Source organism: Chenopodium album, chromosome 10 (genome assembly GCF_948465745.1).
Source record: "Chenopodium album chromosome 10, dcCheAlbu1.1, whole genome shotgun sequence".
In the NCBI taxonomy this organism is placed as follows: domain Eukaryota; kingdom Viridiplantae; phylum Streptophyta; class Magnoliopsida; order Caryophyllales; family Amaranthaceae; genus Chenopodium; species Chenopodium album.
Genome location: NC_137843.1, coordinates 9,116,232 through 9,131,908, shown reverse-complemented (window position 1 = coordinate 9,131,908; position 15,677 = coordinate 9,116,232). Strand labels below are relative to the sequence as shown.

Genomic DNA, 15,677 nt, shown 5'->3' with positions numbered 1-15,677 from the left:
GAAATTCCGGCACAATCTATGTAACATTTGACCCACAAAGTTGAGTTAGTAAGGGGTCCCAGCAATAGAGCATCAGCTAACATCAAGGTAATTCCCCCTTGGATGCAACAATGATTTCTCTACATCAAACATTAAAAATCCTCAAAACTTGTCCCATAGTTGCAGGCTTGCAGCAATTGCAAGATCCAGCTGCTGAAATCAGAAGCTCTGGAGATCCCTCACCCTATTTTGCAATGTGCATCGAGAATTTCTTATCAATATATGCCAGAAGTTCCACTAGCGCCACCATAAATCAAATCATCAATGAACCACCATGACTTATGAGCCAAAACAGGTCACTTCAGAAACTAAGTCTGTAACATCTTCAGCAGTTTTAACATGTAAGTTGATGTGCTTTAGAGCTATACATATTTTATCAATCTCTGGGTGACTGACAGCCCCACCCACAAAAATGTGCACTTTATTACCAAGTTCTGTCCAGCTATATGCACTCAATTTCTTAATACTCTTCTCTTTCATTGAACGCCTTACCTTGGTAACCTCCTTCCACATACCATGTCTAGCATAGATATTTGATAACATCACATAAGCCCCAGAATTGTTAGGATCAAATTCCAGTATTTTCGTTGCAGCTAACTCCCCGAGTTCTACATTCGTGTAAACATGGCAAGCTGCAAGAAGAGCTCCCCAGACACCAGAATTACCTTCAAATGGCATTTCTTGAATAATTTTGTAGGCCTTTTCTAATTGGCCCCTTCTACATAATATATCAACCAAACAAGCATAATGCTCAGAGCTGGGAGACATTTTATAGTCCTTTACCATTAAATTAAACCACGCCATACTATCCTTCACCTTACCAGTGTGACCACAAGCAGACAACATACTAAGAAAAGTTATTCCATTAGGAGTGAAACCCTTTGCACACATCTCATTGAAGAGTCTACGAGCTTTCTCATAGAGACCATGTTGTGCAAAACCAGCAAGAATGGTGTTCCATGAAACAACATCCGGGCTGTGAATTTCTGCAAAAGCCAACTCTGAATCCACAACACCACCACACTTACTGTACATTGACAATAAGGCATTGGAAACAGATAGGTTTGACCCATATCCATACTTTACAACAAGCGAGTGAGCTTGCCCGCCTTCTTGTAAGGATGTCAGAGAGGAGCAAGCAGTCAGAACAGAAACAAAAGTTCCCTTGTCTGGTTGAAAACCCAGTCTAAGCATCTCTGAAAATAATTTCAGAGCATACTCTCCAAAATCATTTTGAGTATAACCTGCAAAGCAAATAATCAGTTTCTACGGATAGTAGCTCGATACGCCATAAAATCTACTTGCCTGTTATTAAGATGCCTAAAAAAATACGATATTTAGTACCAGCAGGTTGTAGAAAGTCAAGGTTGTCTAAATAGGACAAACTGAGCACTCAAATCAAAATTCTAACAAACTACCAAGATTGTATACCTGTGATCAGAGCATTCCAAGCAACATTATCCTTTTGCCTAAGCTGATCAAACAAATTTCTAGCATCCTCCACCTTCCCCTCTTTACAGTAACCAGTTATCATCGCAGTAGTTGCAACAACAGTCTTATTTGGCATCTGATCAAACAACTCCCTCGCTTCCGTGAACATTGCATTTTCTACATACCCACTAATCATCACAGTCCAAGTTACACCATTCTTCTGAGGAATCTGATCAAACAAACCCCTTGCTTCACTTATCATTCCTTTTTGAAGATACCCATCAATCATAGCAGTGCAAGAGACAACATTCTTGTGTGGCATCTCCCTAAAAAGCCGAACCGCCTCCTCAACTCTACCATACTTAACAAAACCTGATAACATTGCATTCCATGAAGCCACATTTCTCTTGGGCATCATATGAAGATACTCAAACCCCTCATCAATCAAATCATTCTCAATACAACCTGCTATCATAGAATTCCAAGATACCACATTTCTTTCTGGCATTGACTCAAAAAGTGTTTTGGATTCATGGAAAAATCCATTTTGCCAATACCCAGTAAGGAGAGCATTCCAGGTGACAACATCTCTCTTAGGCATTTTATCAAACAGTTGGCGGGCAGCCTCGATGTTGCCTGCTCGTGAAAGAGCAGAGATCTTGGCGTTGCAATTAGAGACATGTTTAGTTGAGTAGAGGCTATATTGGTGAAGAAAATGGCGAAGATGGAGAAAACCAGCTGAATTAAGCAGTGAACTGCGATTATGGGAAATTGTACGAAAATGGCAGAAAACAAACATTTTTCATAGTAAATGGTAAAAACAAAGATGGGTTGAGAAAGTTGAAGAAAAGAGCGCAGTTAATATACCTTTGTTGGGTAAGTAAAGAAGCTACCTGAGTCAATTGTCAACTTTCAATTGCTAATTTCGCGGGCTTTGACGGCTGATCACTTGATGGATCATTAGTTCATTACCTAGTCGCGACTCGCCAGCTCGCAACCATACATTCATTTTATAGGGTGTTAAGACTGTTAGTGTTACACTGTTTTGTTTTTTTTTTTTTTGACAAGAGTGTTACATTGTTACTCATACATGTATTCATTTTATAGGGTGTTACTGTATGCTTCTTTGGAATCTTGTAAGAGATATTCTACCAGTTGGTAGTATTTTACAGAGAAAACTTAATTTCCTTGACCCTATTTGCATGCGTTGTGAAGCACCTATTGAGGATACTATCCATCTTTTCAGGGATTGCCCAAACTCTTCTGCTTTTTGGTCTTTGATTTTCATAAAATTTAAGTCCTTAAATGTAGATTTACAAAGGTTTTACAATTCTTCTCTTACTGACTGGTTGGATTTTAATCTCTCAAATACTACTTCTTGGAAAAAGGTTTTTACAGTGGCAATTTGGCATATCTGGTTAACTAGGAACATAGCCATCTTTGAACAAAAAATGTATTTTATACAATCCACCTTTAACAAATTTTATGTGGACTATATTTTTTGTTTGAGAATAAATCAGGTTGCAAGTTCAGATTCTCCATCATCTTCCACCTCTCAAAACCCAAGGTTATGGGCTCCTCCTCAACATGGTCACTACAAATTAAACTCGGATGGGTCTTGGATAGATGTTGATAATGCTGGTGGGGGGGTGTGATTAGGAACGATAAAGGAATATGGGTTGCTGGCTTTGCTGCAAAATTCAATGCTCTTTCTGCTGCTGCTGCTGAACTGATGGCAATTAGGGAGGGTTTGTTGCTTGCTTGGGACAAGAAGATCATGAATCTAGACCTCGAAACTGATGCTGAAAGTCTCAGTAAAATGTTGAAAGATCCGAAATCATTTGAGGATGGTGACTTGGGCAACATCATTAGAGATGTTGCTGCTCTCTTAGATAGAAACTGGAGTGTTCAAATTTTTCATGCTCATAGATGTGTTAATTATGTGGCTGACAGATTAGCCATGATGGGACGGACTAGGTACAAGACAGGGGAGAAGGTGCCTTTCAACTATCCCCCACCTGATGTTTTCCAAACTTACGCCATGGAAATTCCAGAAGGAAACGCCACTTAATCTTTGGCAGAAGCTTTGCTCTCCTACTGCTGTTTTGAACAACTTAGCTACCTTTGCTGCAGTTTCTGCTGTCAACTATATTTTTATTTTCTTGTATTTAGTTTATGTTACTTGTTTGGGGATGAACTTAGATAATTCGGATTGGCATGTTGAGCCAACTGATTATCATATCTTGGGCCTGCTGTTTGCTCTCTGTTCAGTTTGTTGCAAGCAGCAGTGCTATCCTTTTGTGCTGATGATTTCTATCATCAACTATATCTCTAAATTAATATAATCAGCCCCCTTTTGTGTAAAAAAAGAGTACTAAATGCCGCAATACAATGACTGTTTTGCCCCTCTGTTCTCCCCAATTTTGCGAGGCTGGCATGTTCACAAAAATAAGGTGAATTAAACAATAAATGTAGCCTAAGGCAGGTAGTAGCAGGACTAGCAGCAGCAGGTAAATCTCGTATTCTCATTGCACAGATAAGTTTTGATTACTATACTAAACTCTATTACACGAAAGGTATTAACTTAAACCAGCCACATTTCCTACCCAAGCCCCCGAATGATGACCTCCACGGCTCTGCCCTCCCAACTCTTTATCATTTTCATGGTTTCACCCACACACTACGTTGAGCACCAGTGAGTATCCGGCAGGACTACCCGCAAGCACTACATCATTTATACTATCCACGACCAGCCACCACCTGACCACCACAAATTATTCTTTCACCGCTCTCTCCTCACTTCACCCACCATCATACCCGCTCACAGCCAACACAACTCAAGGTCTACAGTAACAGCCTTCGCCATGGAGATCGCTGCCACCATGGTCGGGGAAAGGAAAACCAAGCCCACACCCTTGTTGAAAATATCCTAATAATATATCTCAAGTCCACCCAACAAATAATGAGATGCCAATCTTACGGAGGGAGAAAAACATAGATGGGTCCTGATAGTATCATGGAAGCAGATGCAGTCCATGCAGATACCAAATAGCTAGCAGAGAAATTACAACATTGAAACAAATGCATTGGATGCAGATACCACACGATAACTCCAGTGGGCGCTTCCAAGTTGGAAATTATAAAACTAATTCAATTGACAGTGCTGCGGCCTGGGAGTATAAGGTGCACCGTGCATAAGACAAGAGACATAAATTGATACCAACTACCAAGGGGAATGGGGCGAGGCGATACCAGGTTAGCAGCATTAATAACTTAGAACAGTACAAAAGGGAAAAAGCACCCACGCCTATCTTTCACATCTCTCCCTGAGGCGTAATTATCTAAACAAACAGAACAATCGAAAAAATATTCATTATCCATTGCTTTATGTATCGGAGAGTGAAGACAAGAATCGAATACAAAACTTGAAGATAAAAGGATAGAAAAGAGGCACCTTAAATCTTAACACCAAAGTATATATGGACACAAATAAAGTTTTATGTTTAAAACTTCAAGAATCTGGTTAACAAATTTCATATCAATAGCATAAAAAGAACACAACAAATAATCAACATAAGAAAACAATAAACATAAAGGTCTGAATATATATCAACTACATTAGATGAATGTTTCCACACAAAATCAGTGTGACACCAACAAAAACAGAAATTAAATACCAAATATACCAAAGTTTGAGTTCCTTGCTCTCAAGACACACCACCCATCATCACTTTTTAACTACATCATTCACCAGAAAACCCCTTCTTCCCCAAACAAAAAACAACCCCTATTTAAGTCCTGCATTAAGCCTAACCAAGAACATCAAACTAATACTATTATAGTAGTAAAAGCATTAACAAACGATAAGTCGAGCTCAATTACTTAAGCACGTTCACCCCTGATCCTGCGGGCAAGCTGAATGTCCTTAGGCATAATGGTAACACGCTTGGCGTGGATGGCACACAGGTTGGTGTCCTCGAAAAGACCAACAAGGTAAGCTTCAGCAGCTTCCTGAAGAGCCAATACAGCGTGACTCTGGAAACGGAGATCAGTCTTGAAGTCCTGAGCAATCTCACGAACCAACCTCTGGAATGGCAACTTCCTGATCAAAAGTTCAGTACTCTTCTGGTACTTCCTGATCTCACGAAGAGCCACAGTTCCAGGACGGTAACGGTGAGGCTTCTTCACTCCTCCGGTGGTTGGGGCAGACTTACGAGCAGCCTATTAAAACATTCCACAATATAACAATCAGATTGACAATTAAATTGCAGATTTGTGTACAATTTATCAAAACATCAACTCAAACAAGAGAGGCAAAGAGATTGATTAATCAAATACCTTGGTAGCAAGTTGCTTCCTGGGAGCCTTTCCTCCAGTACTCTTACGAGCAGTTTGCTTGGTACGGGCCATATCTAGAATAATTAGATATATAATTAGCAAACGTAAATAGATCAAATCAACGATGTCAAACGAAATTAAATAATGCAAAATCGCAAAAACAGCTCCGATGAATATTAAACCCTAATTTCAATCGAATCCTTAAAGAGAATTTAAAATATTTCACCAAATTCAAAACCTTCTCTGACAAAAACGAAAGCCTAATTTTCAAATTTTGAAAACGAACGCAAAATTTGAAGATCCAATAACCAATTCAAACGACATATAATAGTATCTCAGATGCAAATATAGCTTTAAATCACAAATTATGATTTATTTGAAATACATAACAAGACAATCAAGAACAAAAACACGTGAACAGCTCAAAAAATTAACAGAAAACTATATAAATTAATCGAAATTGTATAAACCTAAATGTCAGAACCCTAATTATGATTTCAACAGCAAATTAATACAATACGCAAACTAAAATTATCATGAATTGTAACAAACTACATATCAAAACCCTATTTATGATTTCTACAGCAAATTAATTCAACACGCAAGCTAAAATTATCATGAATTGTAACAAACTAGATATCAAAACCCTAATTATTATTTCTACAGAAATTAATTCAATATGCAAGCTAAATCATGAAGACGAAACCTCAAATATTCAAATCACAGCATAACAAACAAATCAAAGCAGATTAATCAAAAAGAATCAAAAACATTGATTCAAGACAAATTAAAGAAGATCAGAGAAAAGAGGTTTACCTCAATGAAACTCCTTAGCTAGAGAACTTTAACAAACTCCTCTTTCTCTCTCTAGAATGTGAAGAATAGCAGAAATTTGAAAAGGTAGGTGGTAAAGGGGTTTATATAAGGTGAAGGGGGTAAGCAAATGATAAGAGAATCGGACGGCTGACATTGGTGATCCGTGTGCTTTTACAGTTGTATGATCTAACGGTGAGTAATAGCGAAGGTTGTGTTTTCTCTAATGAAGTGGACGGTTGTGATTTGATGTACGGGTTTGCTTCGGATTGAGGGTTTGTTTGTAGGTTTCCTATTGGTTGACATATTCTAACTAACACGTTTTGTAGGGTTTAAAAAAACAAAAAAAAAAATTGGGATATTGATTGTGATGTAAAGTGACGCATATACCCTTGCATAATGAAGCTCAATTAACTAGATTATCTATAGTCTAGAAAAAAAGATCTGTATTTACTTGTATGGAGGATTGGAGGGCCTCTAGCCTCTAGGGATGGGCATGGCCTTACGGAGCAATTACTATACGTAGGCCCTGATCTTTTGAGCTTCTGGGCAGAGCAGAGCAGAGCAGGGGTCAGCAAAACAGAGCCGAGCCAAGCAGAGTAGATTTCAACACTATTATTAATACTATTATTATTATTATTATTATTATTAAGTGCATATACCATTAATTTAGGTGAGTGAAAATATAAATAAATGTTTACCATATTTAACATATGTTTATAGTAGAAAAATAAAAGACAACAGTTTACTTATATTCATTTCACAAAAATTTTAAAATAAAATGATTTAATGAGTAATAATGATTTTACTTATAAATATGTCTTAATCATATATTTTTAACCCTCAAAATAATAATATACAAAAACAACCTCTTTTTTTTAATTCTTAAATTGTACGGAAAGATTTAAAAAATAATTCAACTCAATGAACTAACAATCAATACCCACATTAAATGTTTCTATATTCTAATATCAAATGTTTATTAAAAGAAATTTTTATTATTATTATTTACTTTTTCTGAAATAATTGTTATAATTATTGGAAATTATTAATTAATAATATTATTAAATATTAATTCTTAATAATTTGAATTATTAAATACTAGATGAAGCCCGTGCGATGCACGATTTGTTTGAATTTTTAAAAATATATATTTTTTATGTATATGCTAAAATTTGTTATATATTTAGATAAAATTCATAATATCAAAAGATACTATTTTATATTATATTAATTTAAACTTAAAAATCTCATTCGACAATTTTACTTACATGGCATTTGAATTATTTAATTTTAAAAGAAATTAATAATCTCTTATTTTATTGGCTACAATTAAAATTTATAATCCTACGTGACAAGCTAAGAAAATTAAATCATATATGGCTCTCTAAAAACTCGGGAAAAAACTCACCTTTATATATATATATATATATATATATATATATATATATATATATATATATATATATATATATATATATATATTAGATTATTATTGTTAATTATTATTATTAATTATTATTATGATTAATAAATATTAATTGTTTTTAATATTAATAATTATTATAATTATTTAAAATAATAAATTATTATCATCAATACAATATTAATTATTATTGTTGAAAATTAATATTTGAAAATAGAGCAGAGCAGAGCAGATTTCTTTTTAGCAGAGCAGGGCTCAGCAGAGCAGAGCAGAGCAGCTCTATAGAACGGGGTTGTAGACTGTCGAGTTGTCAAAAATATATACCCGATTTAGGGCTTGTTTCGATTTATTGAAAACAATTGAACTGATTGATACTGAACTGAACTGAGTTGAAATGAATTATTTATGAGAGAAGAAAATTTGAAATTGAACTGAAATTAAGTTGAACAAAACAAGCCCTTCATTAACCGTCTTGTACCGGCAATGACCTAAATCAAAGGGCTTAACCGAATGCTAGTAAAGCTAAATAGGATAAGTTCATTACTCCCTTACTACTCAAAAAAATTAAATTTGGTGGTTAAAGTATAGTTAAATTCGTGCATCACATTAACCTACTAGTTTAAAATTTTCCAATCCAAATGACTAATTTGGTTTTGATTGTTTTTTTTTTTTTTTTTAAAATATGGTAAAATACGAGGGTGACCATCCAATCATAAGAGGGGTGGAGGTGAGGATCGAACCCCTCTCGATTTTTTTTCCCCTCTCAATTTTGATTGAATTAAACTTTTTTTGAAATCCAACTTTCAACCCTAATTATGCAATTATATTTCTAATAACCCTTTTTAGATACTTGGGGCAAGTCATATTTGTTATTATTATTATTAATTCAATATTTAATTTCAGTTCAATCTAGTTCAACAAATTCTAGTCCAAAAGAATAGGCCTTTAGTTCTTAAACTACTTTCAATGGGTATCCATTTCTAAATAGACTTCATTAATAGAATTAGTGATGGCTAAAAGCATGTTCAACTCAACCAAGTGTTTGACAATGTAGTAGTTGAGATAGTGTTTAATGGTAGTCCAAATTTATAGATTCAATAATTCTTTGTCAATTTTAAGTGTAGGACCTTGTATGATTGTGCCAACAATTTTCCAGTGTGTGATAAATATATATTTATTTGTAGATGACATATGACTTTTTATTAATTAATTAATTAAGTTCAAAAAATATACTCTCTTTGTCCCAATATAGTTTTTGTTTGTGTTTTTTTACGCTATTTAAAAAATTGGAGGAAAAAGTGGATGATGTACATTAATAAAAGTGAAAAGTACAATTATAAACAAAAGTTAAAGAGAGAAAGTGAAAAAAAAAGTACAAGACATGTGCAAAATTAAAGGGTAATTAAGAAAGTACAATGAATAAAATTAAAAAAAAAAAAAAAAAAAAAAAAAAGTGAGGGTATAACGCTCTTATATATTATTCAAAAATAGAAACACAAACAATATTTTGGATATCTAAAATAAGAACTATAGTATAGGACGGAGGGATAATACAATAACTCTTGTATAAAACGGACTTACCTTATAATGAATACGGAGTACATGTTATTAAAGGTAATTCATTATACGAAGTACATTATAAGTCTTATACTAAGAGTAAATTTATGTTAAGAAAATAGTAATTTTCATACTCGTATATAAGAGTAACTTCATATACTATCCTTTTAGGGTAACACTGACCCTACTTATAATAATCAAGAATTTGTGAAATATGTATAGGTAGATACGAAGTATATCTATATGTGATCTGGTAAAATGATAGTTGCCGATAAAATAGAATTTTTCTCCCGAAAAAATAGGCAAAAGCCTTCCTGAACTCCATTAAAGATAGAGTTACTTTGTACTCAATGTACAATTTCAATTGCAACAGTTTACAACACATTAGGGTGATGAGTTCGGGTACCATAAGCACAGCTATCAGGAAAGAGTGCTTAAAAAGTTGCAAACTTGTACTCAACAATGCAACTCAACAAAAGTTGTAACAGATCAGGGTTTTTTTTTTTTTTTTTTTCCTCAAGAAAACTCAACGGTAATTACATCAAAAAAAAAAAAAAAAAACGTAACGGTAATCGTGCAAATAAAAAAACTCCAAAAGTAAAATAAAAACCATTACATTGTCATTTGATATCTCATTGATTAAAATTCTGAGTTTACTAGCTAGCAAGATTCGAAAAAGTTAACAACCTGTAGACAATTTTAAAGCTATATGCAAGATCTTGACATGAAATCCCTAAGCAATTTTGTCAAAAAAAAAAAAAAAGAAATCCCAAGCAGAAAGGACGTTTTTTTCCTATCCAAGCGAAGGACCAAGAAACTATAACGGATCTATTTATTGAATATACAAGTGATCAATCACCTCTCCTCCAAAATCACCCCCAAACCAATGCACCTAAATCTGAAAGGAAAACAAAAAAAACTATCTATTGTCACAGTCCAATGGCAAAACGGAGGAACTTCATCATCACAATCTATCATACACAGCAACTCGGATTTTGAATAACTGCCATTCTTCCAAGTACAATACAATTAATAAGCGGCATGTCACATGTAAACCCAGCTGCGAATGACCAGATAACTGAATAAATAAAGCATAATTTCCTGGTCATCGGCGTTGTTGCATTTTGCGCATCCTGGCTTTTTTTCTCAACATTTCCTGTCTTTCTTCTTCCTGAATCTTTATAAGTTCTTCATCATCTTCTTGTTTAGCTATCCTGGCACTGCAATATATGAATAAGATAACAAAATGGTAAGTACCAACATTTGACAAAATGATTAGTTTAAGACTAAAGAGGAAACATAAACTAAAGGCCAAGTTATATCTACTGGCACAACTAGAATTATTCCCATCGGCTAAAATATGCTGCAATGAAGAGAAGTTTCCAAAGCAAATTAAGGGTTCATTTTATTCAACAGAATTTAACTTCTTGGCACTTAAACTGAATTTTTATTAGTCACTAAAATTATAAAACTAGTCTTTTGGATATATTCCCTACAAATAAATAAAAATAAAAATATAATTAAAAATGATGTACAGAATAGTCTAAACTTACCTCTTTCTTTCCTCGGCCATTATAGAGTCAAAGTCAGTGACTTCCATATCACTGCCAGCATCGTCATCGTCATTATATTGTGTGGGTTGCCTGAACAAGAATCACAGGATAAGGCAACATACTCACAAATACACAACCACTAAATAAGTGATTATGATACATGTATTATTCGGAAAAGTAGCATTCTAAACAGCATCCAGGACTTATGTGCCTCACCAATCTGTATGCAGACCCCCAACCCCAATTCAACAAGTATAAGGAAATAAGTGGCAACAAACACAAGAAATATAATAGAGGAGCATAATATAGCAAATATTGCCTGTTCAATGACAGTACTAAAGAAAACATTCTCAAAACAGCATCACAAGAAATATAATAGAGCATATCAGTCAAAAATTCAATTTTTATAACAAAGCCACGACTTTAACAAGAGCTAAAACAGTTAAAAAGAAGGGTAGAACCATAGAAGGGAGATAAACTTTACCTAAACATCTTCCTAATTAAGGTTCTATAGTCCATCTCCTCATCATCTGACTCTGGAGCCTTTCGCTTTTTAATCCTGTGGTCTTTATTTAGACCAGCAGAAGAATTTTGTAACTGTCCAGCTGGTTTTTGCTTGTTAATGTGGTGTCCTTTTACCCCATTAGACTGAAGAGATCCATGCCTCATCTGTGGCTTCACCATCTGAAATTTATAACAGAGCTAATCATACATAAAAGATTTTGCAAGGAAATTTTACAAATTCATGTTCTTGCAACATGAGGAACTCAAACAAGTATAGCATGGAATTGGCAAGCACGCACCTGTCTTGAAGCTTCAACAGAATCTTTCTTCAACATTCTGTTCTCAGTACTTCGCTGAACATCCCTATTATGATTCAAACGATTATTTACACCAGAAGACTGTGGTTTTCCCATAGGCTGCCTTTGCCGATCAAGAGTACTAGTCTTTGTAACAACAGAAGCCTTATTCACTAATGGAGCAGCAGATGGCCTTCTCTCCATGGAGCTAATTGGCAACTTCCTGTCACTAGAAGACAAAGGCTTCCTTGGGGCCAAGACTTTCTGAACAGCAGGTCTAGACCCACTCCCACTACTGCTGCCTGCCTTCTGATTTGGTTGGGTCTGCTTTCTCAAATCTAACTGCCTACGGGAATCACAGGGAAGACTTGCCCTATTACCAGAGGTTGACCTCTGAGGCGGTGCTCTACGGGAATCATGGATTTGGGAGGTCCCAGAAGAAGGCTTTCGTTGTTCATACCCATCATTTCCTTTTTTCCAAGAATATGAACAAGATTCGTTTCTCTGTGCCCGAACTTCAGCTGATCTGGAATCTTTTAGGCCTGCAAAACACACAACTGTTAATTATAGCATGGTATAGCATTGAATATTGGATTAAGTTATGCAAACAAGAAAGTTTATTCTATCAAATATAAAAGGACAAACCATTCTTTGGAGCTAAACTCTTTTGTGGACCAGAATTATTTGCTGGCTTAGGGATATCTGCATCATCTGACAATAGAAAAGAATAGTCTCTAGTTTGTTTGATTATCTGTGCTTTTGATTTAACCTGGGCAATTTAAATCTAATCAGCAACAAAAATAACATTGAACCTGTTATAAGCAGTTTTAAACATGCATTCAGCAAGGAGTCTCAACCTGTCTAGGAAGAGGAGTATTGCTTAGTCCATTTTTTGAAGTTGTGGTGGAATGTGTGCTAACCTTTTTAGCCTGCATTTGAGTCAGAAACATCAATTAATAAAGAATTCTGGGAAGGGCATTGACAAAAACATTTATATTTTCTTAGTCAAAACAACAGCATTCCTCAAGCACAAGAAAATTCTGATATAAGAATGACACCAAAAATCTGAATTCAATTAAATACATTGTCACATTAATAATGATATCAAACAACACTAATGCACCAGTGAAACCTCAAAGGTTGAAAACCAGAAACTATATCAACTGGGAACTGGTAACAAGCAACCTCATTCGAGGTTAAGATGGACATATGGGGTACATTCATCCCAAGTAAAGGGCACACCTGGCAACAGGCATTCCAGAGCCCTTATCCTAGCTGACTATTCCCACAAATTTTAGAGTAAAAGAGACTCAAGAAGAAAAGTTATAGCAGAGTAGTGCATTGAATTCAAAGAGAATGAATATTCAGAACAATCAACTAGACACATCACAAGATGGAACTAAAAGAATAAGTTGATAAAATGTATGGGTAATATAGATTATTAGAAATTAATGGCAGAAGAGGGTTCAAAGAGGATGGAAGTATTAGAGTAGCCATTTAATAGTATTATATATTGATTAATTCCTCTACCTTGTTAATTACTTAATTTCCCATAATTAATAGAAAGTTGATACTATTATCATACTATGCCCAGGAGGTGTCCCAGGTCATGTCCTGTGCCATGTACAAGGGCTTGCTGGACATACGAAGCCACCGTAGATTCGTAGAATGAATCAGTTTATAACCAGACCAAAGTTTAACATCAAAAGGTTCAGCTTCATGATGCAAGTTCATCATCCAAGGTCATCTAATGACGCTCATGCACACACTATACAGAAACATAATATAGCAGCAACTTACGTTGACAAAATACACATACATCATTTCGAGAAGTAGATACTTTAGGTGTCAAATGCCGTGTCTCCAACAAGGATTTTCTTTCTTGGATAACTCTATCAGCAATCACTGGCTTAGAAGGACCAAAAAAGGATCCAAAACTGCAATCAAAACAAAAGAACAAAATCTAATTAGGAGATCAGCGAATTCAAAGCAACCACAAAGCATCATCACAAGCGATTCGCAGCACAACACAATGCACAAAGCAAAATAAAAGATTCACAGCAATGCATACTTCATCAACTTCGAGCTGTTAACACTGACACCATTCTTGCCATTCTCCCTCCTCAAATTGGATCTGTGTTTTGCTTTCAATTTTTCTCGAAGTTCCAGGTATTTAATTGCCTCTGCTGACAAAGGTTTTTCCTCCTCCTCTTCTTCCTCCTCATCCTCGTATCCATCCTCTTCAGCATCTTCATAGTCATCTCGTTCTACAAAATCATCCTCGTATTCATCCAAATCTTCGCCCATCTATTTCACAATTAAAAACACAATTAATTAGCAATCAAACATTCAGCATACAAGTCCATACAATCAATTACAGTACTAATCTGTAGTGTAATCAGAATTCAATAGAGACTCACTCGATATCGCTGCTGCATCATCGTCAGCCTCTAACGACTTTTTATGACAGCAGATAATTCTGAAAAAATAAAATTCATTTTAACATTAGCAAGATACAATCAAGTTCCAAAATCAAATAATATGATAATAATCACAGCATATCATCATATAACTTCTCAATCTTTGCTACCTAATTAGACTGAATAAATCAGAACCCTAATTTAAAAAAAAAAAAAATCACCTACTCAGTCGATTTCAATAGAATTTTTTTTTTTTACAGATTTCAATTTAAATTGATAGAAAATATTAAAAATCAAAACTGATTAAAAACAGATTTTCAGGACGAATTTAATCGATAACAATAAATATTATCAAAAGCAAAAATTAAAAAAAAAAAAAACACACACACAAATATCAATTAATCCATTTGCTTTCAAAAAAAAAAAAAAAAAAAAAAATCAATTAATCCATTTTTTTTAATTTTAAATCACAAAGTCACCTCTCAAATTACAAAATACACCATGAATTCCAATCAAAAATCAAACAACAATACACCAAAAAAATTGCAAAAAATAATCAAAAGCAAAGAACAAAATACCCGCATTGAAGAAGTCGAAACCCTAAGAAACACAAATCCATTTAATTTCAATATAATTGCAAATTTCAACCTGATTCAATCAATGAATCAGGATCAAATAACAAAACTGATTAAAAAAAGAATTCCTCAATCAATTTACTCAATAAAAATGAATTTCATCAAAATCAAAACTTAAGAAAAAAAACCCAAAAAATCCCAAAATTTCAAAAAATCCAAACACAGATTAAAAACCCACAAAATCACCATCAAAATCAATCAATCCCGATCAAAAAATTCAATCAATTACACCAAAAAATCAAATCAAATAACAAATCAAACACAGATCGAAAACCATACCTTAAAGAAAACGCAGAGAATAAGAAAAAATCGCCAAATCGAAAGAAAAACGACCTAAATCCTCTCTCTTGGATCAAAGAAAGGAAGCTTGGAATAATAACGAGAAGACTGAAAAAGGGTTTATACAACAAAGAGAGGTAGTCGGTTGTAACGAGGTAGGGATCGAACGGCTAATCTTGGGTTATAATTTATCAGCTCCGTTATTTTCCACTTTTCTTTTATTTTTATTTTCCTTAATAATAATAATAATAAAATTAATTTAATTAATATTATTGAGTTAGCCTTTTTAATAATTTTCCAAATTCTAGTATTTCCCATTGTTATTGTTCGTTGTTCGTGAATTGTGAATCTTCTTCTGGTATGAATTACGGTTACGCTTTTAATTT

At 34.3% G+C, this 15,677-nt stretch overlaps 4 protein-coding genes across 4 annotated transcripts; 1 reads left to right on the top strand and 3 right to left on the bottom strand.

The window, feature by feature from the left end:
* Positions 1 to 318: 318 nt before the first annotated feature.
* Positions 319 to 2,323, bottom strand: LOC145564742 (pentatricopeptide repeat-containing protein At3g49710-like). The gene is made up of 2 exons (XM_081624956.1): positions 1,471 to 2,323; positions 319 to 1,283 (listed from the first exon to the last, which is right to left on the bottom strand). Exons 1-2 carry the CDS (start codon positions 2,267 to 2,269, stop codon positions 319 to 321), a joined length of 1,764 nt encoding a protein of 587 aa, XP_081481082.1. The 5' UTR covers positions 2,270 to 2,323.
* LOC145564741 (uncharacterized) lies at positions 2,297 to 3,541 on the top strand. The gene is made up of 4 exons (XM_081624955.1): positions 2,297 to 2,300; positions 2,578 to 2,858; positions 2,991 to 3,037; positions 3,130 to 3,541. The coding sequence occupies exons 1-4, from the start codon at positions 2,297 to 2,299 to the stop codon at positions 3,539 to 3,541; spliced, it is 744 nt and encodes a 247-aa protein (XP_081481081.1).
* A 1,514-nt stretch (positions 3,542 to 5,055) lies between these two features.
* Positions 5,056 to 6,710, bottom strand: LOC145562170 (histone H3.3). Its single transcript, XM_081622360.1, has 3 exons — positions 6,625 to 6,710; positions 5,809 to 5,882; positions 5,056 to 5,691 (listed from the first exon to the last, which is right to left on the bottom strand). Exons 2-3 carry the CDS (start codon positions 5,878 to 5,880, stop codon positions 5,353 to 5,355), a joined length of 411 nt encoding a protein of 136 aa, XP_081478486.1. The 5' UTR covers positions 5,881 to 5,882; positions 6,625 to 6,710; the 3' UTR covers positions 5,056 to 5,352.
* Positions 6,711 to 10,202: 3,492 nt separating this feature from the next.
* Positions 10,203 to 15,588, bottom strand: LOC145562169 (uncharacterized). Its single transcript, XM_081622359.1, has 10 exons — positions 15,292 to 15,588; positions 14,378 to 14,436; positions 14,029 to 14,264; positions 13,777 to 13,894; positions 12,815 to 12,886; positions 12,603 to 12,726; positions 11,961 to 12,499; positions 11,642 to 11,841; positions 11,158 to 11,247; positions 10,203 to 10,824 (listed from the first exon to the last, which is right to left on the bottom strand). The coding sequence occupies exons 2-10, from the start codon at positions 14,396 to 14,398 to the stop codon at positions 10,710 to 10,712; spliced, it is 1,515 nt and encodes a 504-aa protein (XP_081478485.1). The 5' UTR covers positions 14,399 to 14,436; positions 15,292 to 15,588; the 3' UTR covers positions 10,203 to 10,709.
* Between the last annotated feature and the right edge of the window lie 89 nt (positions 15,589 to 15,677).